Source organism: Myotis yumanensis, unplaced genomic scaffold, assembly GCF_028538775.1.
Source record: "Myotis yumanensis isolate MYYU_CA2020_CCGP unplaced genomic scaffold, mMyoYum1.0.hap1 SCAF_17, whole genome shotgun sequence".
Lineage (NCBI taxonomy): Eukaryota > Metazoa > Chordata > Mammalia > Chiroptera > Vespertilionidae > Myotis > Myotis yumanensis.
This window is the reverse complement of record NW_027223768.1, coordinates 7,318,324-7,345,100: the sequence shown is the minus strand read 5'-3', so window position 1 is coordinate 7,345,100 and position 26,777 is coordinate 7,318,324. Positions and strand designations below refer to the sequence as shown.

The following is a 26,777-nucleotide window of genomic DNA, read 5'->3' as shown; positions in this document are numbered from 1 at the left end:
GGTGCCTATTGTACCCCATCTTGGTCTCTGCTGACCCTGTGCAGGGGGCAGCCCAGCCACTTCATTTGCCTCTGGGAAGGAAAATTCCCACACCGGCTCCCTCTCTCTCCCTACTTACTCCTCCCTGGGATCAGATCCTGTCCTTTTACTTTATCACCTTCATGAGGCCTGCGTATCCTTGAGGTTATTTTGCAGAATTCCCCCTGCTATCCAGGCAGCATTTCAATGGCCCTCTCCCCCTCACTGTCTCTCACTTCTCTCCTCTTTGTTCTGCCTCTCAAGGGGCTAATTACCATTCCCAGACATGTTCTGTACGGTTATAGCTTCAATGTTAAAAAATGTGGATGGCAAGCGAGGTCTCCAGTCTGAAGTTTCTCCTTTGAAGTCTTTTAACGAGTCACCAGGGACAGAAGGCACGGAAGCCATGTCTGGAATATGGAGTCAGGGCCTGCAAGCTGCTGCTGCTGCAGGGGAAGGGGTGCCAGGCCCCGTCCCAGACGACCCTGGAGGACGCCCCTCTGGTTTCCTCCTATGCTTGTCTGGAGGCCTCTACAAGAAGGATGGAGCCTGTGGACAACCTCACCTACAGAGAGGTCATGGCCTCCCGGACGCTCATAGCTCCAGCGACACACAGCCTCGCGCCCCACACTCACCCTCCCACCCTAGGCGCTTCCCCACCCCTCAGCCACGACACAGATTCTGCTCCAAACCCTCACATACAGGTCTGTGCCCCCACTCAGCCCACCAATCACAGATACGCCACAGCAATAGCTGTTTCCTTCGTGCCTGCTGCACAGGAAGAGGTTACACACTTTGCTCTCAATCCATGACACTAATTCTGTATCAGGCAGGGTCCATGTGCCCCAGGTCACACTGCGAGATGCTAGCCCAGGCCAGCCTCCCTCTGAAGTCCAAGCTCTTCCTACCTCCCCACACCTGGAACAGGCTGGGGGTGTCCACCCCACTCAGCTCCCTCAGGAGCACGTGTCCCATCCCCAGGCAGCCTGACCACCCCCCTCAGCTACAGCAGCCCTGGCTTGCCACTCCCCAACTCTCCTATTTCTGTCAACTTCTCTGCATCCAACGTTTGACATTCTCTGGTGTTTTCTGACCTTAAGACAAGCATTAAAATTTTAATCAGCAAATTATAATGTTCACTGAGTTCATGACTTTGGTAAATGTCACCAGTGAAGTTCACCTCCCCCCCCCCCCACCAGTTCCTACCCCACATTAGTGAAGCCTGTGTCATTTGCAGGGGGCCTGCGGGGGGAAGGGGGGTGCAGAAAGACTGGGATGGGGCTTCCCGTTAGCTCAAAGCCCAGCAGCTTGTGGACACAGCAGATGGGCACAGGGCTGAGCCCGCTCCCTCCCTCCCAGGCACAGTCTCAGGGGTGGGATGTGGAGAAGCCCACACCCTGGCCTCCGGGAGGTCAGGCTCTTCCTGTCTGACTCTGCGAAAGCTGTCTCATTTGTAGCCTAAATAATTCACTCCCCGACCTCTCAGGGAGCATTAGAAGGAAAACAAAACCCGACCCAGGCCTCCTGCTCAGGTTGCGGCTGCACGGGAGGCAGGCCAGGAGGCTGGGCAGAAGACCTAGGCTGCAGAGATGAGAGCTGGCCCGCCTTCACAGGTCCACTGGGGCTGGCAACCTTCCAAAAACAGCTTGGGGCCTGGTTCTGCACAGCACTCAAGCTAAGAATAGTTTTTACATTTTAAAAAGTTCTTTTTTAAAAAACAAAACAAATAGAGAAACACCAAAGGAAAATATACCAAAGAGACTTTTTGTGGCCTGTGAAGCCTAAAATAGTTATCACCTGGGCCTTTCCAGAAAGTTTGCTAAACCCGATCCACTCCCCAGCCTTGAAGGTGATGACCTTTGACCTACCCCTTGACCACCTCGCCCCGTGACCGACTGTGTGCAGAGCTTCAGTCGCTTCAGTCCTCAGAATTCTGATATTTACAGTCTAGTGAGAAGCTGGTATCACTGTTCATCCCATTACCCCAAACAAAACAAAGTAAAAACAAGAACATAAACCCTGGAGTGAGATGAACAGTCTTAGTCCTACTGCACAGGGTGGGAGGGAGGGAGGGAGAGAGGCAGGCAGGGACTGAGACTCAAGCCCAACCCATCGCCTGAGGGTCAGAATTTAGCACTGTCCACCCCTCCCCGCTGGTACTGACACCCCTCCTCTCCAGGCCCCCCACACTCTGCATCCCAGCCATCTCAGCTGAGCCCAGCAGTCACTGAGGCTGGAATTCTCTTACTGATGAGCTACCCAAGTCACCCGGCTCTCAGTCCCTGAAGCCTGTGTGTCTACCCGGGAACCCTGGGCAGAGGTTCCACCCAGCCCAGCAGGACCTTTGAAGGGCTGACCAGCCTGGACCCCACCCAGACCCTCTCTTAGCGCCCGAGAGGTACAGCCTAAGGATTCTGGAAGAGATGGGTCAGAGTGGGCAACAGGGCTGCCAGCTCAGTGTCGCAGCTGTAACTGGGCTCGGTGACTCTGGGCTGTCATGGGGCCCGAGGGCAGAGTGGAGATCCAGTGGCCCCACATCCAGGTGTGTCGGCAATCTGGATCATTTCAGGTAGGAGAGCGGTGACCTTGGTAAAAAAAATTCCTGCTGTAGAATCTCCCGAGAGAAATGTTGCTGCTGTCCAGCCAGGTCTTTGAAGGTTCCTCTTCTGGAGATAAAAGCAACATGGGCCTTAGCCGGCTTGGCTCAGTGGATAGAGAGTCGACCTGAGGGCTGAAAGGTCCCGGGTTCAATTCCCGGAAAGGACACATGCCTGGGCTGTGGGCTCAATCCCCAGTAGGAGATGTGTAGGAGGCAGCCGATCAATGACTCTCTCCTATCATTGATGTTTCTCTCTCTCTCTCTCCCTTACTCTCTGAAAAAAAAAAAAAAAAAGGCAACATGGAAGGCCAGTGGGAATCCCACATGCCTGCCCAAGTGAAAAGGTCAGTAGTCAGAGAGTTGGAGGCCCAAGCTGTGAGACCTTGGGCAAGTCACTTCACCTCTCTGGGACTGTTTCCTCACCTGTTCAAACAAGCAAAAACTCGAGGTGTTTGGATGGCGGTGATTGAAGGTCCCGTCCATCCCTTGCCCAACAACAGCCCAAACCGGGCCCCACGTCTGCAGAGGCTCCGCTGGAAAGTTTGGCTTCATCTCTGTGCCCCTTCCGAAAGTCAAGCCAGTCCCAGGCAAAGGCTGCGCAGCCAGTCTGCAGAGGGACACATGTCTTCCTTCAACACGTTAGCAGTTCACTGGGGATTTGGACCCATGTGAGGGAGAGAAGCGGTGGGTGGTCGATGTGACCTCTTGTCTCTGTGCCCGGTGACCAGGGAGTGGCTGCAGAGCTGTGGGAGTCTCAGCCCCCCACCTCCAACATGCCCACAGCCTACGGCCCAGAAGCCACCGTCTGGTACCACACGCTTATGATCTAAAGCATCTTTTGTCAATTCTCCGACTTGACTGGACACTCCTTGAGGGCAGGTATTGTATCGTGACCTTCTGCTGTGTCCCCCAGGAGAGCCCAGCTCAACACTAGGTCTGTGGCTGGACGTCTGTCCGTATCCGCTGAGCAGCTTAACTGAAACGCCCCTGGGAAAGGGGATGCTGCCTCTGACCTGGGGCGTGTGTCCAGGGAAGCGAACCTCCAGACTTGCCGGCTGATAACTGGATACCATGCTTCCGTCCACGGCTCAGCCAAGCTGTTCTGCCGAGGCCATGACCCCAAGAACTACCGTGTCACCTAGAGAGCAAGTGAGGGGAGAAGGTTAGAGAAGGGAACGAACGCTCCCAGGATCATGCCGGTCATGCGGGTCATTCTGCCGTCCCTTCCCAGCCCGGGAAAGCGTGGCGGGGTGGCCCGTGCAAACATAAGTCAGGCTCCTCTCACCACACAGGGTGCTTCCGATTGGTTACCGAAATTGTAGGCACAGAGATCCGCAGCCCTACAAACCCAACCTTAGGAAGTGACAGGCTGGGCCTGGTGGCTTTGTTGGGTGGAGCATTGTCCCACACACCAAAAAAGGTCGAGAGGTCAATTCCCAGTCAGGGCACAGACCCAGCATGGGGGTTCCATCCCTAGGGAAGATGTGGATGGGAGGCAACCGATTGAGGCTTCTTTCTCACATTGATGTTTTTTGTTTTTTCTCTCTCTCTCTTCCTTCTTCCCTCTCTAAAATCAATTAAAAAAACATATCCTTGGGTGAGGATTAAAAAAAAGATATAGCTCTGTGGGGAGGGCCTCCTTCTCTTCTGGTCTTGAATATTCTCAGAATGGCTGTCTCCTTGCCTGTCTGGAGATAGGGAAGCTCTTCTTTATATGGAGGCTGTAGCTCCCTCTGTTCTGAAAATGTTGCTCATTCAGAACCCTGAAGGCAGCCTTCCCTCCTGTGTGATTGTTTGTTTGTTTGTTTGCTGTGTGTGGGAGTGACCGGGGAAGGCAGAGATAGAGTTCTGGCTTGCCCCACGGTACCATCCTTTGTACAAATGGCGATGACAGAGCTACGGACTGGTTAGCCGTGACCCTCATGGACTTGCTCACGAGTCTGATAACATCTTCATTACCGCCTGCTCTGTGAACCATGAATTCTCCCGGGTCACAGCCCGGCAAGGCAATTAGGCTAGCAGTGGTTCTCAACCGTCTGGCCCTTTAAATACAGTTCCTCATGTTGTGACGCAACCATAAAATTATTTTCGTTGCTACTTCATAACTGTCATGTTGCTACTGTTATGAATCGTCATGTAAAGATCTGATATGCAGGATGGTCTTAGGCGACCCCTGTGAGAGGGTCGTTGGACCGCCAAAGGGGTCGCGACCCACAGGTTGAGAACCACTGGGCTAGAGGAAGGCAGGTGTGAGCCACGGGGAGCTGGGAATCCTGGGAGTGTGCAGCGGGGTCTGCGGCAGGGTTGGCTGGGCAGAGTGGCTACAGCAACGTCCCCTCTGAATTATCTAGATAATTGCCTCAACTCTCTGCTTTGTTCCTACGGACCTGCCGTTTTCCAGGTGGCAAACTTGCTCCAGGCAGAGGAGGCAACCAAGGCAGATGACGCATCAGGAAGTTTGCTCAGAAGGACAGGGGCCCTGGCTCCAGACCCCAGAGTCAAGAGAGACCTGGGGGACTGTCTGGGGCTGTGCCCACATGGTTTGCAGGTCCCTCCTTAGGACACTGACATCTCCCAGGGCTCCTGCGCCCCCTTTTCCGTCCCAGGTGGAAGGGGAGCGGGAGGGGGGTGAAGCATCCATGGGTGGGTACCTTGGTGGTTTTGACCTTGTGTCCCCGGCTGCAGCTCCACCCGGACAGGTCCGGCAGCACCTTGCACTCCTCCCCCTGCAGGCAGGGCTCCATCTGGCACCACCACCTCTGCAGGACGATGGAGGCTGTGGGAGCAGAGCAATGGGGGCAGCGCTAAGCTCTCTGGGAGTACAGCGTGTGGTCAGGGCGGGATGGGGGGGCAGTCTGTGTGGGATGAAGTGCCCACCTGCACACACCCCTGGCTTGAGCCCTGCAGTTCCCTGTCTTTCCCCTACTCGGGCTGCCCAGAAAGGCCCGGGCACACAACCGTGACAACCTCAACCCACTGACCCCGGCATCTCACCAAAGACAGTGTGGGGAGAAGGCAGGGGATGCGCCACCAGGCCCTTAGCAGAGAGGCTCAGTCCCAACACGCCCCTTGGTGTATGTAAGCAAGTGTGCGCGCCGTTCAGAGGGGTCCTCAGAGCAGGCGTGCACAAGCAGGTGGGCATGTCTATAGTGCTGCCACTCCAGCGTGAGAAAATGAGCATGGGTGGGGCCTGGGGAAGGGAATAGGCCAGGAGTGAAGGAATGTGCAGATGAGGGACTCCCACGTGCCCATGTGAGAAGGGGCAGAGATCTATGTGGAGGAGGCCTGGGAAGGAGGCCACGAATGCAGGAATGAGCGTGAGGCGACGAGTCTAACGGGAGGTGAGAGGATCCGTGTGAGGGGGCGCGTCTGTGTGTGTGCCAGGCAGTGGGTGCCAGGCAGTGGGTGCCAGCCGGAGGGAGGTTTCTCATCTATGAAATGGGATGGTCACGTCTGCCCGCCCCCAGAGGTTGCCCCATCATCTGAGAGCTGACATGGAAACCCTGAGATGAGTAGGAAATTGTATCCCCAGCAGATGGCGAGGCCGAAAAGACAGACCTTCTTATCTCTCCCATCAGGCCCTCCCGCCAGTCCGGCCTCCCGCTCACCGTCCACGCAGGAGGGCTTAGCCCGCGTGGTGCCAGCCACCTGGCCGGAGGAGCAGGAGCACTTGACGGTCTGGGAGCGCTCCTCGATGCGGTTCCGGTTGCAGCAGCGGTGAGAAGCCGTCACCTCGCAGGTGCCCTGCTTCACGGGGACTGGAGGGACCAGCAGAGGATCAGGCCTGTGACCCTGCTCTCCCCAACCCCCACCTGGGCACTCCTCCACCCGCTCCTCCCACCTCAGGGGAGGGGGAAATGGAGGAAATCTTCCTGCAGCCTCCGTGTTCCAGTCCTTCCTGCTTCCCTAGTGAGGCCACACTCATCCCACTCATGGCCTTGGGCAGAAGATGAAGTCCCAGCCAACCCACACCTCCCAGCTTCCTCCAGGAGGGCAAGGGCCCGGGGCTTACAATGCGTGGGAAGGATCATCCGCTGACACAGGCTTTACCGTCCCAGAAGGAAAACCACAGAATTAGGCCAGGAGGCTAGACTTAAGCCCCCACTGGGGGCCTCTCTCCCTGCAGAACACCTTCTGGCCTGAAGGGGAAGGTGAGAATGGCTCTGCCCACGTTTTCCAGCCAGGACAGCAGAAGGGAGGGGGGGGGGGGGGTGGTTTCTTGAGTGAAGAGCAGAGGAGGAGTCATAACCCCTAGAATCTGTGGGCTTTACTCAGCCTCAGAGGAGATCTGCCTGCTATAGAACGGGGTGGGGTGGTGTCCAGCTCTCCAGTATCCTGGGAAACCTCTCCCCAGTCCCACCACCTCCCCCAAACCTGTGGGAGTTGGAGGCTGCAAGGAAGCCGAGGCCAGGAGGGTCCACAGCCAGACCAGGCAGAGTGCCAGCAGCCAGCCGCCCGTGCTCCGGTTCCGCGCGGCCCTGTCACGCATCCTGCAGAGAGAAGCGCACACCTTGCTCCGACTCCAGGCACAAGCAACCCCAGCCCCCAGCGCCTCTCACATGTGCACTAGGAGATGGATAGGGTGCACACCTCGTCCCCAGGCATCACCCAGCCTGGCACAAACTCACTGTAGAAAGCAGGGAGTGCTTTCCTAGCGGAAAAGGGAGCAGCAAGGGAGCCTGTCCTGCTGGAACGCTTTGTGGGGGTGACAGTTAGGAGGGGCCTTGAAGGGTGAACCAGACAGGGTCTCAGGGAGGGCTGTGACATGGGAGGAACGATAATGCTGACTCCCAGTTTTGGAGCACTTGACCCAGGCACGTCCCAAACAGGGTCTTGAATCCTCCACAGCTGTCCTACAAAGTCAAATTACTTGTACCTATTTTACAGATGAGCAAACTGATACTCAAGAAGCCCAGATACACACTAAACAGTCATCAATCAAGGACTGGCTAAATGGTTCAGGGAGCATTGTACAAATGCAGTCCCGTCCAGGCAGCTGGGGGAAAGAATGGGTAAACACTTTATGTGCCAGGCATGCAAAGATCTCTAACGATAATCCACCATTAAGCGGGGGCGGGGGAGCAAAGTGCAGGACGGTGTGTATAAAATGTGTAAAAGGGAGGGAGTACATGTGTGGTTCAAATACGCATAAGCTAGCTCTGAAAACGTTCAAAACAACCTGATAACATTGGTTGTCACCAAAAGGGGGAACTGGTTGGCTGGGAGACAGAAAGGTAGAGAGAGACTGATTTTTGTCCCTGTCCCTTTTACATGTTGGGTTTTGAACCTAGCAATTCAATTTAAACAAATTTAAATTTAAAAAGGAAGAAATGAAACGGAGGCTAATAGAGGTCAAATGACTTGCCCAAGGCCAAGGCAGCGTGTGGGTGGCACAGCCGGGGAGCCCAGAAGCCTGCCCCATTCCCACTGCACCCCCTTGTTTCTGCTCCCCTCCCCTTTCCTTCTCCTCCTCCGTCCTCAATGGTTCGGGCCTCCCAAATCCACCCCAGAAGATGGGCTAGAAATGGAGAGAATCCAGGGAAGCAGAGGCACAGAGCTGGCAACAACAGAGGCCAGGACCTGGCTGCTCCCTTGGTAGGGTGCTGGGTCTCCCTACACCCCATCCCCCCACCTTTAATGACCTCCTAACTCACCTTTATTGGGCGTTTTCAGCTTCTGTCTGTTCATCCACTGGCCTGAGGCTCACTCTACCTGGACGAGTAGGAAAGATGCTTCAGGGGCTGCAAGGGACCAAGGGAGCCACTGGCCCTTCTGAGCGTGAAGGGGGTGGGCTGAGCACTGAAGCAGAGCCCAAGACGCCAGTATCCCCTGAGCCCTGGGAATCTGCAGGGGCCCTTGCAGGCTGTGGGAATGTGTAGGGTGCTGAGCCTCAGAAGAGTAGCTGAGGGAGTTTCTCTGTCCAGGGGGAAAGCTGGGCTGATGGTAGGAGGCGTCTAAGAACCAATGCTGTCACCTGTCTGGCCTTGGGAGGGAGCAGAATCGGACAGGATGCTGCTCAAAGGGGCACGTGGGACAGACCCCACGGTCCCGAATCCTCTTTGCTCCCACCTCCTACCCCCTCACACCTGCTTCCTGGACTCACCCGAGATGGCTCAACTCTGACATCCTCACCTCCATTCCCACTCCAGGGGGCGAGAGGGGTCCTCCAGCTCTCTGAGCCTCAGCTTCTCCGTTTCTTCCTAAGGCCTCGCCTCCCTCAGCCTCCAAAGGGAGGTGGACGGAGGCAGGCAGGAGGATGCGGCCCGAGAAGAACCCACACCTCTGCGTCCTGGGTCCCCCGAGTGAGAGCCCAGAGAAGACCCAGGGGGCAGAGGGTGCGGTGGTGCTGAGACCCTGGGGAACGGGTGCTCTGTGGGCAGAGGGCGCCCCACCTTCTAGGGAGACCTCTCCTCTGAGGGGGCACCTCCTCTCCAGGCCCCATCAAGAACCTTCCCTTTTATCATTACAAATGCAGCTTCCTCTTCTCCCAGGGAGTCCTCATCCCATTTCTCCCTGAGCTGCCACACTCACCAACCCAACTGTCCTCTCTCTCCCATGAACCCCAAGACCCAAAAGACATGGGGGGGGGGCATTTAGGCTGGGTTTTCCAGCATTCTGTTCTCTCCTTCAGAGAGAGCTGGAGAAAGCAGCTTCTGGGATTTGCTCTCGGGCTTCCACACTCCTGCCTCAGTTTCCCAACCCGTCCCGCCCCGCCTCCTGCCCCCCAGCCAGGCTATGGCGAGGCAGAGTTAGCAGCTAGCGTGCAGCAGGGGGTTGAGGATGGGAATCACAGAACCTTTAACCTTCCCCTACCTCCCCCCTCCTCCCGGTCCCCGCGCCCACTCAGTCCTCCAAATTCCGAGGGTCCCGTCCCTGGGACCTGCCTACCTGTCCCACGGCGGTGCCAGCGGCCGCCTCGGGTGCTGTCTGGTCCGGAGCCCTGTGACCCTCACCAAGTTGCTGCGTCCCCAAGGCGGCCGGGCTCCGACCCAACTGGCAGCACCGCCATGTCGGCCCCTCTCTGCGCACTGGGGGAGTTCGGCCCGCCCGGCCAGCTCGGGGGAGCTCAGCCAGGGTCCCTCCGAGGCTCCGGCCCACAGGCCCGGGAGCGTGCAGTCGCCGCGCCGCGTCCTCCGCGCCGGGGGCCGCCCCCGTCCGCCAGCCCCGCCGCCTCCTCCGGGGCAGCGCGGATCGCCGCGCACAGCGCCGGGTCCGGGGGCGCAGCGGCCCCTGGCGGCCCTGGCAGGACGAGGGACGCGAGGACCTCCGATTTCAGTGGTTGGATCAGGGTGAGCATCCCTCTGCAGGCTGGGGTCACTCAGAGAGGTTCCTCCAAATTCCCAGGAATTGCGGCTTCCCGGGGTGGGGGCGCTGAGTGTGGGGAGTGATTGCGCAGATCCTCGGGGCTTTAGAGCCTTGAAGATTCTGTAACTGCATTGTCTAATACTGTAGCCACTAACTGTTATGTAGTTTTAAAATGTAAATAGAAATCAGCCCAGCTGGTGTGGCTCAGTGATTGAGCCTCCATGTATGAACCGGTTGGATTCCTGGTCAGAGCACCTGCCCAGGTTGCAGGCTCAATCTCCAGTAGGGGGTGTGCAGGAGACAGCCAATCTATGATTCTCATCGTTGATGTTTCTCTCTCTCCCTTCCTCTTTGAAGTCAATAAAACTCTATTTAAATAGAAATAGAAATCAAATAAAATTTTAAAATTGAGATTCTCATTGGCACTCACCACATTTCGAGTGCTCAATAGCCACTTGTAGCTAGGGACTCCTGTACTGGGCACAAAAGATGGAGAACATTCTCACCATTGCACAGAATGTGGGATGTGAACACCAACCTGGGAACCAAACTCTTGAGACCCAGTTTCTTCATCATAAAAATTGCGACATCATTGCAATGTTCTAATCTTTGCAGGGTAAGATTTTGGAGGTAGACAAATGGGAGAAGCTGGTAGTCTGTGGTTTTTGTCTCTTAGGAGAAGGGACAACCCTCTTAGGCTAGGAGGGCTTTGGGGTCAGGGAAATAAAGAGGGGAGAGGCAAGGGGGGAAAGCTCAATTCTGAGCTCTGAGCCACTGCATGTAGCCTGGATAAAGGGGCCTTAAGGATGCCCAGCCCCCTCCCTAGCTGAGGCCTGACACCGAGTCTCATTTCTTAGCAGAAGAGAATATCTCAGGAGTCGGCTTCTTCACCGCCCCCCCCCCCCCCCCACACACACACTCTACTTTTCCTTCTCACTCTCTGCTGCCTCAGGGAGGAGTAGAGGTGATGGCCTTCTCACCAGGTTCTAGGTCAGTCTGAGGAGGAGGAGGCTGATAATGCCAAGAACAGGAAGTGAGAGATTCAGGGAGCAGAGAGCCTGAGGACTTGGCTGTGGACAACAGGCTGTTCTGGAGCCCAGGAGAGCTGTTGACATCCCTGCTGACCAACTGGTGTTGGAGCTTGGGCTCCCTGGGCCCTGGCTCTGTGGCCCACTTGCAGCCACACCCTGCTGGGTGCTACAAAGCACAGGGATTGGGGAGCTGGGTGACACAGAGAAGTGGTAAGCAAACTGCCCCAGAAACACTGAATAATAAAAATAGCCAGGCTGTTATATTTTTTTCTTCAGCCTTTGGCTTGCTGCTTATGGCGTTGATCTGAGCGTTGGTTCCAGTTTTTCATCAAACAGGAAGGAAATGCCCATAGCGGTAGCATGTTCTTTATCCGCATCGCTGCCTGTGCCACTCTCTGTGCCTAGGGACTGATTATTTCTTCTTCTTCTTCTTCTTCTTCTTCTTCTTCTTCTTCTTCTTCTTCTTCTTCTTCTTCTTCTCCTTCTTCTTCTCCTTCTTCTTCTTCTCCTTCTTCTTGTGACTTCTTTTTCTTTGGCTCTCTCTCTGGCCTGAGTGCAGGCATGATTACAGAAAGTCTAAAAACCTGAATGACCATTATGAGATTTTTATTTGGAAGCTACTCTTCTGGGGGGCACAGTTCAGCCCCGGAACAGAGAGGATTGTGGTCAGGAAGCACACTGCCCACAAAGCCTAGAGGTGGAGTCCCAACCGTGAACTGGGTGCTAGTGGCCCCTGAGGACTACCGTGACTTGCAGTAGGGCCACCAGGGCCTTGTCTCTATTTGGACCATGGGTGGGGTGGTATGTGTCCCTGGAGGCCCCGTGATCAACTCCCGGATACCACTGTCCCCCTTCCCAGGCAGGAAGCTTAGCCTGGCCTCTGTCTCCCCCTGATGGCAGGTACAGAACTTGTTCAACATCCCCGGACTGCTCTCAGCCTCTGCCTTAAGAGGAGGACCCCCGCCCCCCACACTCTTCTCAATAACCATTCACCTCCCTCTTGACCCTTCCTCGCTGATCCCCGCAAATCAGCTTGGTTCTTAAGACAGAATCGTTTGGGCGTCCCGGGGCTGACACGAGTGTGAATCTTTCATTGGCTGTGTGACCTCTTGGGGCAAGTCATGTAAAAATGACAGGAGCGTCATCAGTAAAATTAAAAAATAAAATAAAACCGATTTTGAAGGGCTGGTGTGTGGTATCAATGGCCTAGTATATGGAAAGTACTCTTAGAGGACATGCTAAATAGTGAGTCCTCAATATGGTAATTATTGTTGCTATCATTACTGCCGCGGCCAGGGGTCCTGAGATAGACAGTGGAGTAGGAGTGGCCACGACGCGCCCAGATCCAGGTGGTCCTCGCGGAGCCCGAGAACCTGCAGCTCCTCCGTGCAGGACGGTCGGCTCCAGCCTGCGTGCTCACCACCCCCGCAGCACACCCCGCACCCGCTTGCTCGCCCTCACGCCCGCAGCCCCGATCAGAGGCGCGGTCACACCAAGTGCTTCACACCCCGTGGTCCCCGGAGCGGCTGGCTGCGCTCCGAGTTCACCAGCCCCGCCCGCCACCCTCCGGGCAGGCCGGCCCGCGGCGCCGTGGGCTGGGAGACACCCCGCTCCCGTCACAATGGGGAGGTTCCGGCCGAGGTCGGCTCCAGAGCGCGGCTGAGACCGGGCTGCCTCTCCCAGTCCCCTCCTCGCCACTGCGGCCGGGTCCTTCCCCAAAGCCACGGAGGCGGGGCGCAGGCGGCACGGGGAGGGCAGCGCCAGGAGCGGGTGAGGCGGTTCCGGGAACGAGCGCCGCCCCCGCGAGCCCCATGGGGCGGGGCCACGGCCGAGGGCGGGGCCGGGCGGCAGCATGCTAAGCCGGGTGCGCTCAGCCGTGGCGCACCTGGTGAGCTCGGGGGGCGCCCCGCCCCCGGGCCCCAAGTCTCCGGACCAGCCCGAGGCGACCTCGCTGCTGCCCGCCGCCCCTGCAGAAGCGCCCAGGAGCCCCCCGGCGAAGGCGGGGAGCGGGAGCGCGGCGCCCTCAAAGACAGCGGAGGCTCGAGCGAGCTTCTCCCGACCGACCTTTCTGCAGCTGAGCCCGGGGGGGCTGCGTCGCGCCGACGACCACGCGGGCCGGGCTGTGCAAAGTCCCCCGGACACCGGCCGTCGCCTGCCCTGGAGCACGGGCTACGCCGAGTGAGCCTCCCTGGGGGCACCCTAATTAGGATGGGAGTCCCACCCCCGCCCCCTCCTCCTCTCAGCATCCCGGGAGCTGGGGTGCGCCCCTCCCCACCCCGCCACGCTCGGTGCCAGCAGCCCCCTTTCCCCAGATCCCTCGCTGTCCCCTGGGCTGCGGGCCGCACCTCTCCCAGCCCTTTCTCCAGCCGGTGCAGCCTTCCTCCGGACCTCCCGGGTCGTTGGCTACCCTCACCCACCGCCTCCGGCACCTGGTTCCCTCCTGGAGCCCGAAGGTGGAGGACCCCACGAAGGATGAATTGGCCCATTCTCAGTCCGGCCCGGACTTTAATGACTAAGGGAAGAAAGGTTTCAAGTAGCGGAAGCCTCTTTTAATAGAGGAGATGGCGGCTGCGAAGACCCGCTCCCGGACTCCCCGACCCCCGCGCCCCAGTTCCCTGTCCCTCTTCTCGTTCCCCTCCCCCTCCACACCCAGAAATAGCCTGCGACACCTGGCGGCCGTGGCTTCCCCTGGGGCAGGCGCGGGGGGCCTCCGGGGGAAGCGGAGAGTCCCCTTTGAACGCCCCTCCGCGGGTGGATCGCACTGGCCTGGCGAGGAGGTGGCCCCCGGTGGGAGCGGGTGGGAGCGGCCCGCTGGCTCCCGGGGGATGTGTCCATTTCATGCCTGTGCTGGGCGAGCTGAGCACTGAGGGCGATGAGGGTGCTGATCTCGCCCCGGGAGTGGCAGGTGGGCCCGTGGCCGCCCCGCGAGCTCCTTAGCTTCCTATTTCGGAGGAGTTCATGGTTAGGGGACTCCTGCGCACGCCAGGTGGACTTCCACCCCTGCCCTATTTCAATTCCTCTTTCCGGATCTGGGCTGGAGCACTTCCTCCTCGCCAGAGCAGCTGAAACTTTCACTGGTGGTTTTAGAATAAGGGTGGGTGTGCCCATGAGGTTGGGGTGCTGTGGACCAGGCACTAGCAGAATTGATTGGGTTTCAGGTGGGAGGTAGGGTCTTGACAGGCAGGGAAGTAAAACCTCATGCTCCCAACAGGCGCCCCCCACCCCCAGCACCCTCAGGGATGCCCGCTTAGCCAGGGATGGGGACCTGAGGCAGACAGGTGCTGCTCCTGGCCTTTCTGTGAGGTGGTGGGGCCCGGTACACAGACAGAATGCCCTGCCTCCCTTCTCCTCCTCACTCTGGCCTGGATCCCAGGTGGCCTTGACCTTTCTCAGCTTGGCCAGCAGGCCAGAGAGAGTGTGTATGTCTAAGGTGGGGGTTATTCCAGGACCCGGTCTGGTGTCCAACCTGATGTGGTCACTCTGGCCTGGCAGGGTCATCAACGCTGGCAAGAGCCGGCACAATGAGGACCAGGCTTGCTGTGAGGTGGTGTATGTGGAAGGTCGGAGGAGTGTCTCAGGGGCACCTAGGGAGCCTAGCCCAAGCCAGGTAAGCCCCCAACCCCCCTTCCTAGTCTCTGGAGACAGGGTGACACCTCTGCCCAGAGATTCTAGGCATCTGCTTTTAAATCGGAAACATGCCAAGACCTACCTCCTACCTCCCTAGCTTTCTGTCTTCTGGCTCAGAGTCTTTATCTGGCATAGATTCTACCACGTCAGTATGAATGTAGTTTTCCACTTAAAATGTAGATGCACGTGCACTTATTGGTGATTTATTAATCACCAATGCTTATTTTTGCATTGGTAATTAATTAACACATCCATAAATACGTGAGCATCCTCTGAGTTTGGCTTTTTTGATGCTTGACTTTCTGATACAATCTAGGCCCTTGGTCAATGGGTGAGTAAATCTAATTTTCCTTTATTACCAAGCTCCGACCTCCTCTCTAATGTGTGCGTGGATGCCCACAGCAGGGGCTTGCTCGTCTCCCTGCATAAAACCCACCCACCCATCACTCATCTCTACTTTTCCTCCAGCAGGGACTCTGCTTCTACTACTGGGGTCTGTTTGATGGGCATGCAGGGGGCGGAGCTGCTGAAATGGCCTCCAGGCTCCTGCATCGCCACATTCGGGAGCAGCTAAAGGACCTCGTGGAGATACTCCAGGACCCCTCGCCACCTCCCCTCTGCCTCTCATCCACCCCGGGGACCCCTGGGTCCTCGGATCCCTCTCACTTGGTGGGTCCTCAGTCCTGCTGGCCTTCACAGAAGGAAGTGACCCATGACAGCCTGGTAGTGGGGGCCATTGAGAATGCCTTCCAGCTCATGGTGAGTGGGTGGCCAGGGCCAAGGGCCTGCTAGGCAGATAGATACTCTGGTCAGTTCTGTGTGGGAGTCAGATGGCCTGAGGGGGGTGACCCTGAGAACCTACAATACCTTTGCAAGCCTGATCCTTGGGTCAGAGGGGAAGACACCCATGTCTTCCCTCCTCTCCTCCAGGGCAGCTTGGCTGGGCTGGTTTCCTTTGGATGGAGGAGGTGGCTGCATGCTGGAAGCTCTTCTTCATCCACCCACTTTGACTCTTCCTCACATGACAGGATGAGCAGTTGGCTCAGGAGCAGCATGGCCACCAAGTGGAGGGGGGCTGCTGTGCTCTGGTTGTGGTCTACTTGCTGGGCAAGGTGTACGTGGCCAATGCAGGTGACAGCAGGTATGGGGGCCACACTCTTTGGGGTGGGGGAACAGAAGAGAGTGAGGTGGCGAGTGTTAAAAATCGAAGACCGGAGGAGATCAGGAGGATCACAGACAGAAGGAAGGGCCTGAAAGAGCCACGTGGGGAAGAAAGATAGGGGTGTGGATGCTAAATCCCAAGGGTCACTATAGAGAAGGCCTGGTCTTTCTGGAATTCTCCACAAGGGGGCCGAAGAGAGCCAAGCCCCAACCTTTCCTTTCTCTGGGCAGAGCCATCATTGTCCGGAACGGTGAAATCATTCCAATGTCTCGGGAATTCACCCCGGAAACTGAGCGCCAGCGTCTTCAGCTGCTGGTAAGTGTGAACTGAGCTCCTGACTCCCATTCTTTGTTGAGTCTTGTGCCTGTTTGTACCCTACATCCTGAGGATTCCCCTCCCCCACCACACAGACAGCCCCTTACAGAGGAGTGCAGAGCTGAGCTGGTGGCTGGTGGAGGACGTAGCAGGAAGGAGCGTGGGCTGATCCGTGCTCCCACAGTGGCCCCAGCTGAGGAAGGAAGTGGAGGCAGGGCTGGGGAGGGCCCTGAGAGGCAGTATGGTTTAGAGCTTTAAGTCCTGGCCTTGGAGCTGGGATTGAGTCCTGGTTCCAGTGCTTTGCTAATTGAGTGACTTTGGACAATCCCCTTGACTTGTATCAGTAGTTCCTGCCTTAAGGGTTGCAGTGAGCAGTAAATGAGTTAATACCTGTTCATATTAGACAGTGTGTGGCTCTAGTAAACGCCACTTAAGGGTCTGCCATAATTAAGATCATGTAGACACCAGGCCTTGCAGTAAGCCTAAATCCCTCTGGCCCTCTGCTCTGTCTGGCCACTCCCGACCCCAGGGCTTCCTGAAACCAGAGCTGCTGGGTGGTGAATTCACCCACCTCGAGTTTCCCCGCAGAGTTCAGTCCAAGGAGCTGGGCCAGAGGATGCTGTACCGGGACCAGAACATGACCGGCTGGTAACACTTCCCTCAGAGCTGGGCCAGTTCCCATGGCAACGCAGTCAGTCCCTGGCCAACAGCATGGTGGAAGCTGGAGGCTGGGCCAGGCTGGGAGCTGGGGGGATGTGGCCCTTCTTAGGGGTTTGTGGCTCCTAGGGGAGAGGGGCTTTGATGCTTGGGTGATGCCTCCTCTACTCCCCCCTCCCCAGGGCCTACAAAAAGATCGAGCTGGAGGATCTCAGGTTTCCTCTGGTCTGTGGGGAGGGCAAAAAGGTAAACTCCATGGTAGAGGTGGGAGAGGGCCGGAGAACCCACCACCAGTTGTCTAGGGCGGTGGAGGTTCTCCCTGAGGGCAGGGGTGGGAGGGGCCCGTTTCAGAGTCTGGGAGACGGTTTTGGCAGCACCCCTGCCTCCTTTTACTTAGGCTCGAGTGATGGCCACCATTGGGGTGACCCGGGGCTTAGGCGACCACAACCTCAAGGTCTGCAGTTCCAGCCTGCCCATCAAGCCCTTCCTCTCCTGCTTCCCAGAGGTGAGTCATTAGGGGCGCCTCCTTCACCTCACCTTCCCTCTTCTGGGGCTCTGGCTGGCTTTTGCCCCAGTTCCCTTTACCCCCAGGCTCCTTCTTCACCCTCTTTCCCCACCAGGTACGAGTGTATGACCTGACACAGTATGAGCACTGCCCTGACGACGTGCTCGTGCTGGGGACGGATGGTCTGTGGGATGTCACCAGTGACTGTGAGGTAGCTGCCACTGTGGACAGGGTGCTGTCGACCTATGAGCCCAATGACCCCAGCAGGTAGGGGTTGCCTGGGCAGTGAGGGGTGACAGTGGGGAAGGAAGGGGCAAAGGGAAGCAATGAGGGCCTGTGTATCGGTCTTCCCATGGACATGGTGGTACATGACTGTGCACGTGTGCTCCTGGCAGGTACACAGCTCTGGCCCAAGCTCTGGTCCTAGGGGCCCGGGGCACCCCCCGGGACCGTGGCTGGCGTCTCCCCAACAACAAGCTGGGTTCCGGGGATGACATCTCTGTCTTCATCATCCCTCTGGGAGGGCCAGGCAGTTACTCCTGAGGGCTTCAGCCCTGACCCTCCCACCATCATCCCAGCCTCTCCATGCTTAATCCTCTCCCAACTCAAATTCTGAACTTGTCCCTCCCCCTGACCTTCTTTAGTGGCAATTTAACTGAAGAAGGGGTGTCCATTAGATCCAAAATTACAGTTACTGGCAAATAAACCAGATGGATAAATATGTGTCTTTATTTCTTTGACTAGAGATCGAAAGGTAACAAAAAGTTCCTTGGGGTGGTAGAAAGTATACCAGAACAGTCCTGGTGCACAAATATTTCATGTTTGCCCACTTATTTCTACCCCTACTGACACTAAAATATAGGGTTCCCAGTTTCTGTCTTCTGCCCTTTGCTCTTCCCACTCCATGCACTCTCGTCCCTTCTGTGGCCTCATCCATCTGCTGGTGTCATCCAAGTCAGTATTTCCAGCCCAGACCTCTCCTGAGCTTTAGACCCTCATGTCCCCGTTGTCTATGGGACATCGAGGCATCCCTCAGGCACTGCCACTCAACATGCCTCAGACTGAACTCACCACTTTCTCCACAAACACGTGCCTTCTGGTTCATCATCTCAGCTGCTCCAGTTGGAAGTTGGTCTTGGCATTGGTCACCATGGCTCCCGTGTCTTCCTCATCAAGTTTACCACTATTTTTGATTATATAGTTTAAAAACATTTCATATTTCTCCACTTGTTTCTACCCCTGATGTCACTACCTTAGTTCTTTACTGCATTAGCTTCCTAATGCGTCTCCTATCTCCGTCTCCAGGCCACTCCCCTGTTTTCCCTAAGATCCCCGGGACATAACAGACAGTGTCCTTTCTGCGGAGTGAATCTGAGTTGGCGAGTCCCTTGAGAGAACATTTCAGTGGCTCCTTCCTGCCATTTAGAAGAACACTCCGTTCTTGAGTGTGGTGGCATACAAGGACCTTCATGATCTGGCCACTGTTTCCTCCTCTAGCCTCACCTCTCCCCACCACCACTCTCTTGGGGTTTCCTTTCCGTGACTGTGGGCCTGTGGTAGCCCCAACCATTTAAAATCTACACATCACCTTGAACACTTCACCTGTCCTTCAGGGCTGGGTGTCCCACAGCCCGTGCATGCCCCACTACAGTGACTGCTCCTTTGATTACTGTCCGTATTGGGAGTTGGTCTGAAGCAGCAGTTAAGAGCCAGAGTTCTAGGGCCCTGCTGTTTGGGTTCTGGCACCAGAACCCAACACTAGCTCAGTAACCTCAGTGAGCCTCAAGTTGCTTCTCAGTAAAATGAGATAACAGTACTACCTCATAAGGCTGTTAATGTATATAGAGCCAGGCCCATGCAGTAAGGGTTCAATAGCTGTTAGTTATCTTTAAGTTGTCTGTATTCTGAACTTAGACTGTAAGTTCTTTTTTAAAAAAAATATTTTTATTGATTTCAGAGAGGAAGGGAGAAGGAGAGAGAGAGAGAGAGCCAGAAACATCAATGATGAGAGAGCATTATTGATTGGCTGCCCCCTGCATGCCCTATATCAGGGATCGAGCCTGCAACCCAGGCATGTGCCCTAACCGGGAATCAAACCATGACCTCTTGGTTCAAAGGTCAACGTTCAACCACTAAGCCAGTGATGTGGAACCTATGACACGCGTGTCAGAGGTGACACACGAACTCATTTTTTTGGTTGATTTTTCTTTGTTAAATGGCATTTAAATATATAAAATATCAAAAATATAAGTCTTTGTTTTACTATGGTTGCAAATATCAAAAAATTTCTATATGTGACATAGCACCAGAGTTAAGTTAGGGTTTTTAAAAATGCTGACACGCCGAGCTCAAAGGGTTCGCCATCACTGCACTAAGCCATGCAGGCCGGGCTAGACTGTAAGTTCTCTGAAGGCAGCGATTGATCTACACTGAGCACATATCTCTGAGGCCACACTCAAGGCCTGGGGACCAAAGTGCTCGGACCTCGGCTTCTTCACTTATTAAGTGTGGGTTGCACTTCAGATCTTAAAAGTCTGTGTGGCTTCTAACATTCATTCATTCACTCAGCAAGTATCTGGTGAAACCTACTGTGCCCCACACGGTGGGAAGGGACAGGTTGGAGGAGCATGGGGCCAGCATGGAGAAAGCACCTGCTTTGGAGCCGAACAGACCCAATGTCTGAATTCTTGCTGAATCACACAGAAATAGCAAAAACGGAGGCAAGCCGCTTGGCTTCTCTGAGCCCCGGTTTCTTACAGGCAAAAGGGCGTGTGTATACTTAACCCAAAGATCTATATGGTGCGTAGTAGGAGGGCGGAGCTATGTAGTGTACCCAGCACAAGCTAATGAAATGTCCTCACCCTCCGTCCGCCTCCTGTGCCACCTTACAGGGAAGGACACACACTGTGGAGGTAAATAAATACCCAAAGCTTTCCTGTGTCCCTGGCGGCACAGAGACCATACTCTTCGGGTGGGATCTGAACTCCCGGCGGGGGATCTGGGTTTCCTGGAGCGCCCTTTGGTGGGTGGGTAGGTCGAAATTGGACTCATGCAAAGTCCAGGCGAGGGGGAAGGAAGGAACTCGTGAAGAGGACCGGTGGCCCGGGTCACAAAGATCCCGAAAAGTTCTCAAGGCTGGGGTGGGGGTGGGGGTGACCCTGGGCTGTACCGACTCCGCCAAGCGCCTAGGAGCAGAGGGGGGCCTCTCCGCATCCCCTCCTCCCGGAGGCCGCCCCCCGAGTCCCGCCTCCGCGGGGCCCCAGGTGGTGCGGGCGCGGGTGTCTGGGCGGCCACGGGAGGGCAGCAGCGGCCGTCTCCCGACCCCACCCCGAGCGCCTCGCAACTTCCCCGACGCCGGGCCGCCCCTGGGGGCTGGGCTGGGAGCGGAGCGGAGGGCCCCCGGGAGAGGGGCCGCCCCGCCCGCCGCCCACTGCTCCCGGCCCCGGCATCTCCTCCGCCCCGGGCCCCGGCGGCCCCCGGCCCGGCCCGGGACAGGCGGAGCCCGGACCGCTCCTCCCCGGCCGGCCCGCCCCTCCCCGGCGCGGCGCAGAGGAGGGCGGGGCGGGGCCAGCGGGTCAGTCTCTGCCTCGGGCACCGGCCGCGCAGCTGAAGGCGGCCGAGCGGAAGGTACCGGGGGCCGGGGGCTGGGGGTGCGGGCGTCCGGGGAGAGCACCGTCCCCCCATCCGCTGGGCCGGAGCTCGGGGCGCCGGCTGGGGAGGGGGCCTGGGCCCGAGCGCCCGTCGCCTTCCCGCCCTTAGGACGCGGCGTCTGGGTGCGCGGGGGTCCGGCCGGCTCGGCCCTCCCGGGGCTGCAGCCAGGGCCCCGGGACCTGCCCCGCCGGGCCCCTCCCTCCTGGGGTCCGAGCCCGAGTCCTTTCCCTTCCCGTCCCGCTTCCCGGAACCTGTCCCACCGGGCGAGCCGACCACTTGGGTCTCCGCGAGGGAGGCCCAGCTCAGACCGGGCGGCCGGGGAGGACCTGGGTGGGGTGCGGGTGCGGGTGCGGGTGCGGGTCGGGCCGAGGCCGGTGGAAGTGGGACTTTCCCCAGGCGGGGCCGGGCCATGGCGGGAAGAGGAGCGGGGGTGATCTGCGGGGGCTGCCGCTGCTCTGCGGGGTCTGGACACCGCCCTAGACGGCTCCTGGAGCCGCCGGGCGGGAGGCTGGGGGAGCAGGAGGGACCCAGCTCCTTTGTGCGTGTGTGTGAGTGTGTGTGTGTGTGTGTGTGTGTGTGTGTAAGGATCTCCTTTCTTCCAACCCTGTCCCTCCCCCTCCCCCTTCCCAACTTGGCCTGGGCTGGGAGACCCGAGGCCGAGCTCTGGTTTTCAAGTTGAGGAGGAGATACCGGATTCCTGCCCCAGACCTCAGGGTGGCTGGCGGGGAACAGCGGGCCGGGTCATCTGGAAATGGAGAGAATGAGGACGGGGTGGGTGTCTGCCTTGTCTCAGGGGAGGCCCCAGGAGTTCCAGGCTCCATTCCTGGCGGTTTCGTGGCCCCTCCTAGGATCTGTGCGGCAGTTTCTCTGGGGCTGCTTCTCTTGGGGAGCTGTTGTCCCTGCCCTCTTGGCCTCAGTCCTTAGAGTCCTGGCCTGGGCCAGCCACTTACCGTATGCCCTGGCCCCACCGCCCGTGCCACCTAACTGCCCTCCTGGGGGAGGGCCCTGGCACGCCGAAGCCTGAGCCACTGGTGGTCGCCCTCCTTCCATGTCCGGGCTACCACCCCAGCCTGTTCCCACACAGCTGACCCATGGAACTCGGGGCCGGGGGCGGGGGAGCTGGTCACCTGGGAGCTGGTCACCTTTTTGAAGGATGGTTTCCATTTTTGGAGGAGATCTGCTGGCATGGGGAAGGCCCTCTTGCCTGTCTTTTGGGGTGTCAGGGAGAGCCCCCTTCCAGGCGGGGAGAGTGTGGCTGTGTCCTCAACTATAAATTCTCTCTGACTCATATCTGCTTCCCTCATCCCAGCTTGTGTGTGTAGGGGAGGGAGGCCACCAGGACCCCGCTGTCCGAGATAAGCCTTGGGCTGGAATATTCGCTTCCTACGAGGCCGACCAAGGCAGCGCTGTGAGGTGGTGGTGTGTGGGGAGAAAAGGGGTTCAGCCCAGTTTGACAGGATGTGGGACAAAGAGAAAAAGCTAGGTTTTGGGCAGAGATCAGGTTACCATCTCCTTCTTTCTTGACGACTCCCTGCCTGTTTGCTGCTGGGACTGGCCCTCATTTGTCTCCGTTTGGGGGAGCTCCTCCCAGCAGCAGTCCCAACAGTCGGACTCTCTCTTCCTCTAGGCCTGCCGCCTGGGAAGTTCAGCCGCCTGGAGGTCAGCTCCTCTCCCCTGGGGGGCAGGAAGTGAGGCTCAGCTCAGGGGCAGGGAAGCTGGGAAGGTGTGATGAACTGTGCAGATGCTCACTGGTGTGTGCTGGGGTGTGGGGTGCGGGGGGGGGGGGGGGGGGAGGAGAGCATGGAAACCCCAGGAAGCTGACTCCTCGTCCTGAGTCACAGGGAGGGGTGGGCAGGGCCTTGGGTGAACTGGCTGGACAGAGGGGAGGAAGGGGCTGTTCCGCGGAGTGGGTGGAGGTGACTCCCCGGTGGATTATTCTCAGCCGCTCTGCTGCGGTGGATGTGTGGCTCCCTACAGTGTGGTCATTGTCCCCTGCCTGAGGCTGAGTGACCCAGTGTGGCTGCCAGGCCCAGGAGGGAGGGGGGGAGGACGGCAGGCTGCCCGAATGTGGGCTGTGGGCACCGTGGGGACTGAGCCTCCTTTGTGTGACGGGCTTTGGGAACCGGGATGGGGTGGGCCAGGGAAGCCGGCTGGCGGCTGCCACTGCCCTCTGTCTGGGCTTCCCTCCCTCTGCTCTTTCCCACCTCGGGGATGGTACATAGACTCGATGGAGTCACACAACCCTGCTTAGGGTGCCATCCCTGTCGTGACCGCTGAATGCGTGTTTGAGCCTCACTTTCCTAATTTGTCAAAATAGGAAGCTCTCCATTTCCCTTCTAGGCTTCTGGGGACCGAGGGAGGTGACTTTTGTCAAAATGTGCCCCCCCCAGTTTCCCTTACCCACCTACCACCTGGTTGCCTGTTCTTCTGGCCCGTGGCCTTGGAGAGGAACCGCTCAGCCTGTGACCGGGTGGGCATGACTTGTGCTGGATGAGGGACAGTGTGTTCTAGATGGTATCAGCGTCCCGGTAGCAAGTGAAGTCTGGCTCTTTGGCCATGTCCCTGAGCACCCCCTCTAGGTGTCCAGGACCCCAGTGGGTGAGTGGATCCGGTCAGAACTCATGTTGTCTGGCTCCCACGTGGCTGGGTTTTCCACCTCCCACTTCTGTGTTCTCACCCATCGGGGGGAGACCTATCCCTGACTCCGAGATAAGGAATTTCGAGCCCAGTTGCCCGAGCAGTTGGTTCTTAGCAAGAACAGGCCTGCGCAAGCCCCTTGCTCTCCTTTTGCTGGATGCTTCGGCTTCTGGGGAGGTCTTGGGGGGCCCAGAGAAATGCTTTTGGACTTATGAGGCCTCTCCCCAAATCCCCACTGCCTCTCTCTCCCCTGCCAGCCCCAGCCATGGCTGCGATCCGAAAGAAGCTGGTGATTGTGGGCGACGGGGCCTGTGGGAAGACCTGCCTCCTCATCGTCTTCAGCAAGGACCAGTTCCCAGAGGTCTACGTCCCCACCGTCTTCGAGAACTACATTGCGGACATCGAGGTGGACGGCAAGCAGGTGAAGGAGAGCCCCTTCCCAGGGCACCAGGGACCCCGCCCAACACTGCACCCAGCATGTCCTTCTTCGCCACCAGGGCCTCGCTGCACTCTCCCTGCTGGCGCCAATGACAGTCAGGAAGTGCAAGTGCAGCCAGGAAATCTAGACGCACCTCCCGGTTCCCTACACGGGGACCCTTCGCCTCTGAGCTTCACGCTCCCCCAGCTGCAAAATGGGGGGAATGATAAGGCCTCCTTCAAAGGGTGGTTGTGAGGATTCAATAAAACTGATGCTCACAGTGGCGATTCATAAGCAGCACAAAGATGAAGCGCTGATGTCTCAGGATTTTTTAAAAACTCACCTAATTGGTGGTGGGTGACAGGGATCGGCACTGTTCCTGGCACGGAGCAGGTGCTCAGTGGATGTTCATGGAGCCTCCAGGACCAGTGGCTTCCGCGAGGTCACCTCGGTGGCAGGGTGGGGGCGTGGCTAGGGCCCTCGGGCTGGCTACTCACCGGCCCTGTGTGTCAGGTGGAGCTGGCCCTCTGGGACACAGCTGGGCAGGAAGACTACGATCGCCTCCGGCCGCTTTCCTACCCAGACACTGATGTCATCCTCATGTGCTTCTCCATCGACAGCCCGGACAGCCTGGGTGAGGGCCTGGAGGGAGGGGACCAGAACCCTTTGGAACCAACCAACCCGAGGTCGCTCTTGCCTTGGCTGATTTCCGCCATCCCAGGCGGCGGAGGCTGTGGGGAGGGGTGCGGGGGGCTGTTGGCTTCCTTCACCGTGGGAACTCTGGCCCTTAGGAGGGCTCAGGGGAGAGGTTTTGAGCTGTAAAAGGGACTGTCATGCTGAACACCCTCTAAGACTCTGCTGTGGGGAGACCGGGGGCTTCAGGGAGGGGGGCTTTCTAGTCTAAGTGGAGGCACCAACACCTGTTGGGTCTTGTCTGTGCAGAAAACATTCCTGAGAAGTGGACTCCGGAGGTGAAGCATTTCTGCCCCAACGTGCCCATCATCCTCGTGGGCAACAAGAAGGACCTGCGGCAAGACGAGCACACCCGGAGGGAGCTGGCCAAGATGAAGCAGGTGGGTGGGCGGCCAGGCTGGGGCCGAAGGGAGCCTTCTTTCCAGGGGACCGCCCTGTCAGAGGGGTGGTGGCACCCGCCTCCCACCCTGGTGAGGGAGAACCAGAGGGGTAGCCATCGGAGAATGAAGTGACTTGTCCAAGGTCACTTGGCATTTTGGTTTATTCGTCTGTGGTTGGGGCTATTAAGATGAATAAGAAAATCCATTATAAGTGGCTGAAAGAAAGGCCCAGAGGGAGGGAGCTGGCTCATCAGGGGACCTGGTAAGTGGATCTCTAGCCAGGATTCATTTATCAGAGAAAGCTGCCAGAATAAGGTGCATGGACTACCCCAGTGGTTCTCAACCTTCCTAATGCCGCAACCCTTTAATACAGTTCCTCATGTTGTGGTGACCCCCAATTTCATTGTTACAAATTGAACATAATTAAAGCATAGTGATTAATCACACAAACAATATGTAATTATAGATGTGTTTTCCGATGGTCTGAGGCGACCCCTGTGAAAGGGTTGTTCGACCCCCAAAGGGGTCGCGACCCACAGGTTGAGAACTGCTGGACTACCCTGAGGTTTCAAACGGGACAGGTGTGGTCAGGTCTGTGTTCGGAACGTTACTCTAGCAGCCACACGGCGAAGGTTGTAAGAAAGCGAGCGTGGAGGCAGGGGGGTCCGGTCGGAGGGGTTTGATGCCTATTCAGGTAACAGAAGGATGTAGCGTGGGTCTAGGGCGATGGAGAGAGTTTTGACATAAACGTTGAGTCTTGGGTCGCTGGTCCTGCCGCTGCAGGGTGCCAGGGCTTAGGTGCTTTGCTGGTTAGGGCTGGAGATGTTTCTTCTAGTTACTGCACTTAAGGGTGTGGTAGTGAGATGCACCTGGCCACCAGCTCCCCTTGACTTCTCACCTTCCATCCTCCAGGAGCCTGTGCGATCTGAGGAAGGCCGGGACATGGCGAACAGGATCAGTGCCTTTGGCTACCTCGAGTGCTCAGCCAAGACCAAGGAGGGGGTGCGGGAGGTGTTCGAGATGGCCACTCGGGCTGGCCTCCAGGTCCGCAAGAATAAGCGCCGGAGGGGCTGCCCCATTCTCTGAGACCCCCCCCCCCCCTTCCCCACACAGAGGCCTCTCCTCCATCCCCACCTCGAGTCCCTTCTCAGGGGCGCAGGAACACCCCCAAGCCCCATCCTCTTAGGGCTCTGTGCTGAAGGCTCCCTTTTCCAGTTCTCTCCAGCCCAGGACTGCATCGGGTCTCCCAAGGCCCCAGCCCCAGTGTTGGTGGCAGTGGCGTGGGCCCTCCCTCCCTCCCGGCACTCTGGGAGCCTAGGGCTGTGCCCCGCCCTCCCGGAGCAGAGTTCTGCTGCTGCCCTGGTCTAGGGCGGGGCTCTGGGTCCCTTTGGCCTTCCCCGGAGGATCATCACACCAGCACTTTATACACTCCTGGCTCACATGTCTGGGGAAGGGGATTTGGAGGATGTAACCCAGAGTCCTGGGCCCTGGTATTTCTGCTTTGGGCAGGGGCCCTTTTCTGGCTATACCTGCTGGGGGGCATGAATAAAAGGGCCACAGGCTTCAACATGTATATGAGCAGCTTCCTGTCTTTCTCTTCTGGTCTCTGTGTTGGCCTTGAGCCTGTAGTCCCGTCTCTCCTCCTCTTTTTCTAGTTGCTAACCAGGCCGGCCCCTGTTTGCAAAGGCAGGACTCTGGCAGGCAGGGTGGAGTCTAGGAGCAAAGGATGAGGTCATGCCTGGCTCTGGGCCTTGGGGGCGGGTGAGGGGAGTGGTCTGG

General features: G+C 57.8%; 3 protein-coding genes across 6 annotated transcripts; 2 read left to right on the top strand and 1 right to left on the bottom strand.

Moving 5' to 3' along the window:
* Positions 1-674: 674 nt before the first annotated feature.
* On the bottom strand, positions 675-9,725 carry TAFA3 (TAFA chemokine like family member 3). 2 transcript variants are annotated; one of them, XM_070396604.1, is made up of 6 exons: positions 9,506-9,725; positions 8,272-8,329; positions 6,992-7,107; positions 6,226-6,375; positions 5,269-5,393; positions 675-3,755 (listed from the first exon to the last, which is right to left on the bottom strand). In XM_070396604.1, the coding sequence occupies exons 3-6, from the start codon at positions 7,104-7,106 to the stop codon at positions 3,744-3,746; spliced, it is 402 nt and encodes a 133-aa protein (XP_070252705.1). In that variant the 5' UTR covers position 7,107; positions 8,272-8,329; positions 9,506-9,725; the 3' UTR covers positions 675-3,743. The 2 variants fall into 2 exon arrangements, with proteins under 2 accessions (XP_070252705.1, XP_070252706.1); XM_070396605.1 differs by having other exon boundaries at positions 8,272-8,325.
* Positions 9,726-12,805: 3,080 nt separating this feature from the next.
* On the top strand, positions 12,806-17,938 carry PPM1J (protein phosphatase, Mg2+/Mn2+ dependent 1J). Of its 2 annotated transcripts, XM_070397694.1 has the most exons (10): positions 12,806-13,131; positions 14,446-14,560; positions 15,052-15,339; positions 15,609-15,721; positions 15,973-16,057; positions 16,587-16,705; positions 16,897-16,960; positions 17,112-17,219; positions 17,335-17,486; positions 17,615-17,938. In XM_070397694.1, exons 1-10 carry the CDS (start codon positions 12,806-12,808, stop codon positions 17,760-17,762), a joined length of 1,518 nt encoding a protein of 505 aa, XP_070253795.1. In that variant the 3' UTR covers positions 17,763-17,938. The 2 variants fall into 2 exon arrangements, with proteins under 2 accessions (XP_070253795.1, XP_070253796.1); XM_070397695.1 differs by lacking the exon at positions 12,806-13,131 and having other exon boundaries at positions 13,951-14,560; positions 15,049-15,339.
* A 2,734-nt stretch (positions 17,939-20,672) lies between these two features.
* RHOC (ras homolog family member C) lies at positions 20,673-26,571 on the top strand. 2 transcript variants are annotated; one of them, XM_070397321.1, is made up of 5 exons: positions 20,673-20,846; positions 23,765-23,928; positions 24,439-24,559; positions 24,868-24,998; positions 25,911-26,571. In XM_070397321.1, exons 2-5 carry the CDS (start codon positions 23,773-23,775, stop codon positions 26,082-26,084), a joined length of 582 nt encoding a protein of 193 aa, XP_070253422.1. In that variant the 5' UTR covers positions 20,673-20,846; positions 23,765-23,772; the 3' UTR covers positions 26,085-26,571. The 2 variants fall into 2 exon arrangements, with proteins under 2 accessions (XP_070253422.1, XP_070253421.1); XM_070397320.1 differs by lacking the exon at positions 20,673-20,846 and adding an exon at positions 22,548-22,621.
* The last annotated feature ends 206 nt before the right edge of the window (positions 26,572-26,777 follow it).

Coding starts and splice junctions, on each gene's coding strand:
- TAFA3 (XM_070396604.1), bottom strand. CDS start 7,106: ATGCGTGACAGGGCCGCGCGGAACCGGAGCACGGGCGGCTGGCTGCTG. Junction 6,376..6,991: donor GCAGCCTCCAACTCCCACAG/GTTTGGGGGAGG, acceptor TGGTCCCTCCAG/TCCCCGTGAAGCAGGGCACC. Junction 5,394..6,225: donor TAAGCCCTCCTGCGTGGACG/GTGAGCGGGAGG, acceptor CTGCTCCCACAG/CCTCCATCGTCCTGCAGAGG.
- PPM1J (XM_070397694.1), top strand. CDS start 12,806: ATGCTAAGCCGGGTGCGCTCAGCCGTGGCGCACCTGGTGAGCTCGGGG. Junction 16,058..16,586: donor GCCAGCGTCTTCAGCTGCTG/GTAAGTGTGAAC, acceptor TCCCGACCCCAG/GGCTTCCTGAAACCAGAGCT. Junction 17,220..17,334: donor TCCTCTCCTGCTTCCCAGAG/GTGAGTCATTAG, acceptor TTTCCCCACCAG/GTACGAGTGTATGACCTGAC.
- RHOC (XM_070397320.1), top strand. Junction 23,929..24,438: donor TCGAGGTGGACGGCAAGCAG/GTGAAGGAGAGC, acceptor CCTGTGTGTCAG/GTGGAGCTGGCCCTCTGGGA. Junction 24,560..24,867: donor CGACAGCCCGGACAGCCTGG/GTGAGGGCCTGG, acceptor TTGTCTGTGCAG/AAAACATTCCTGAGAAGTGG.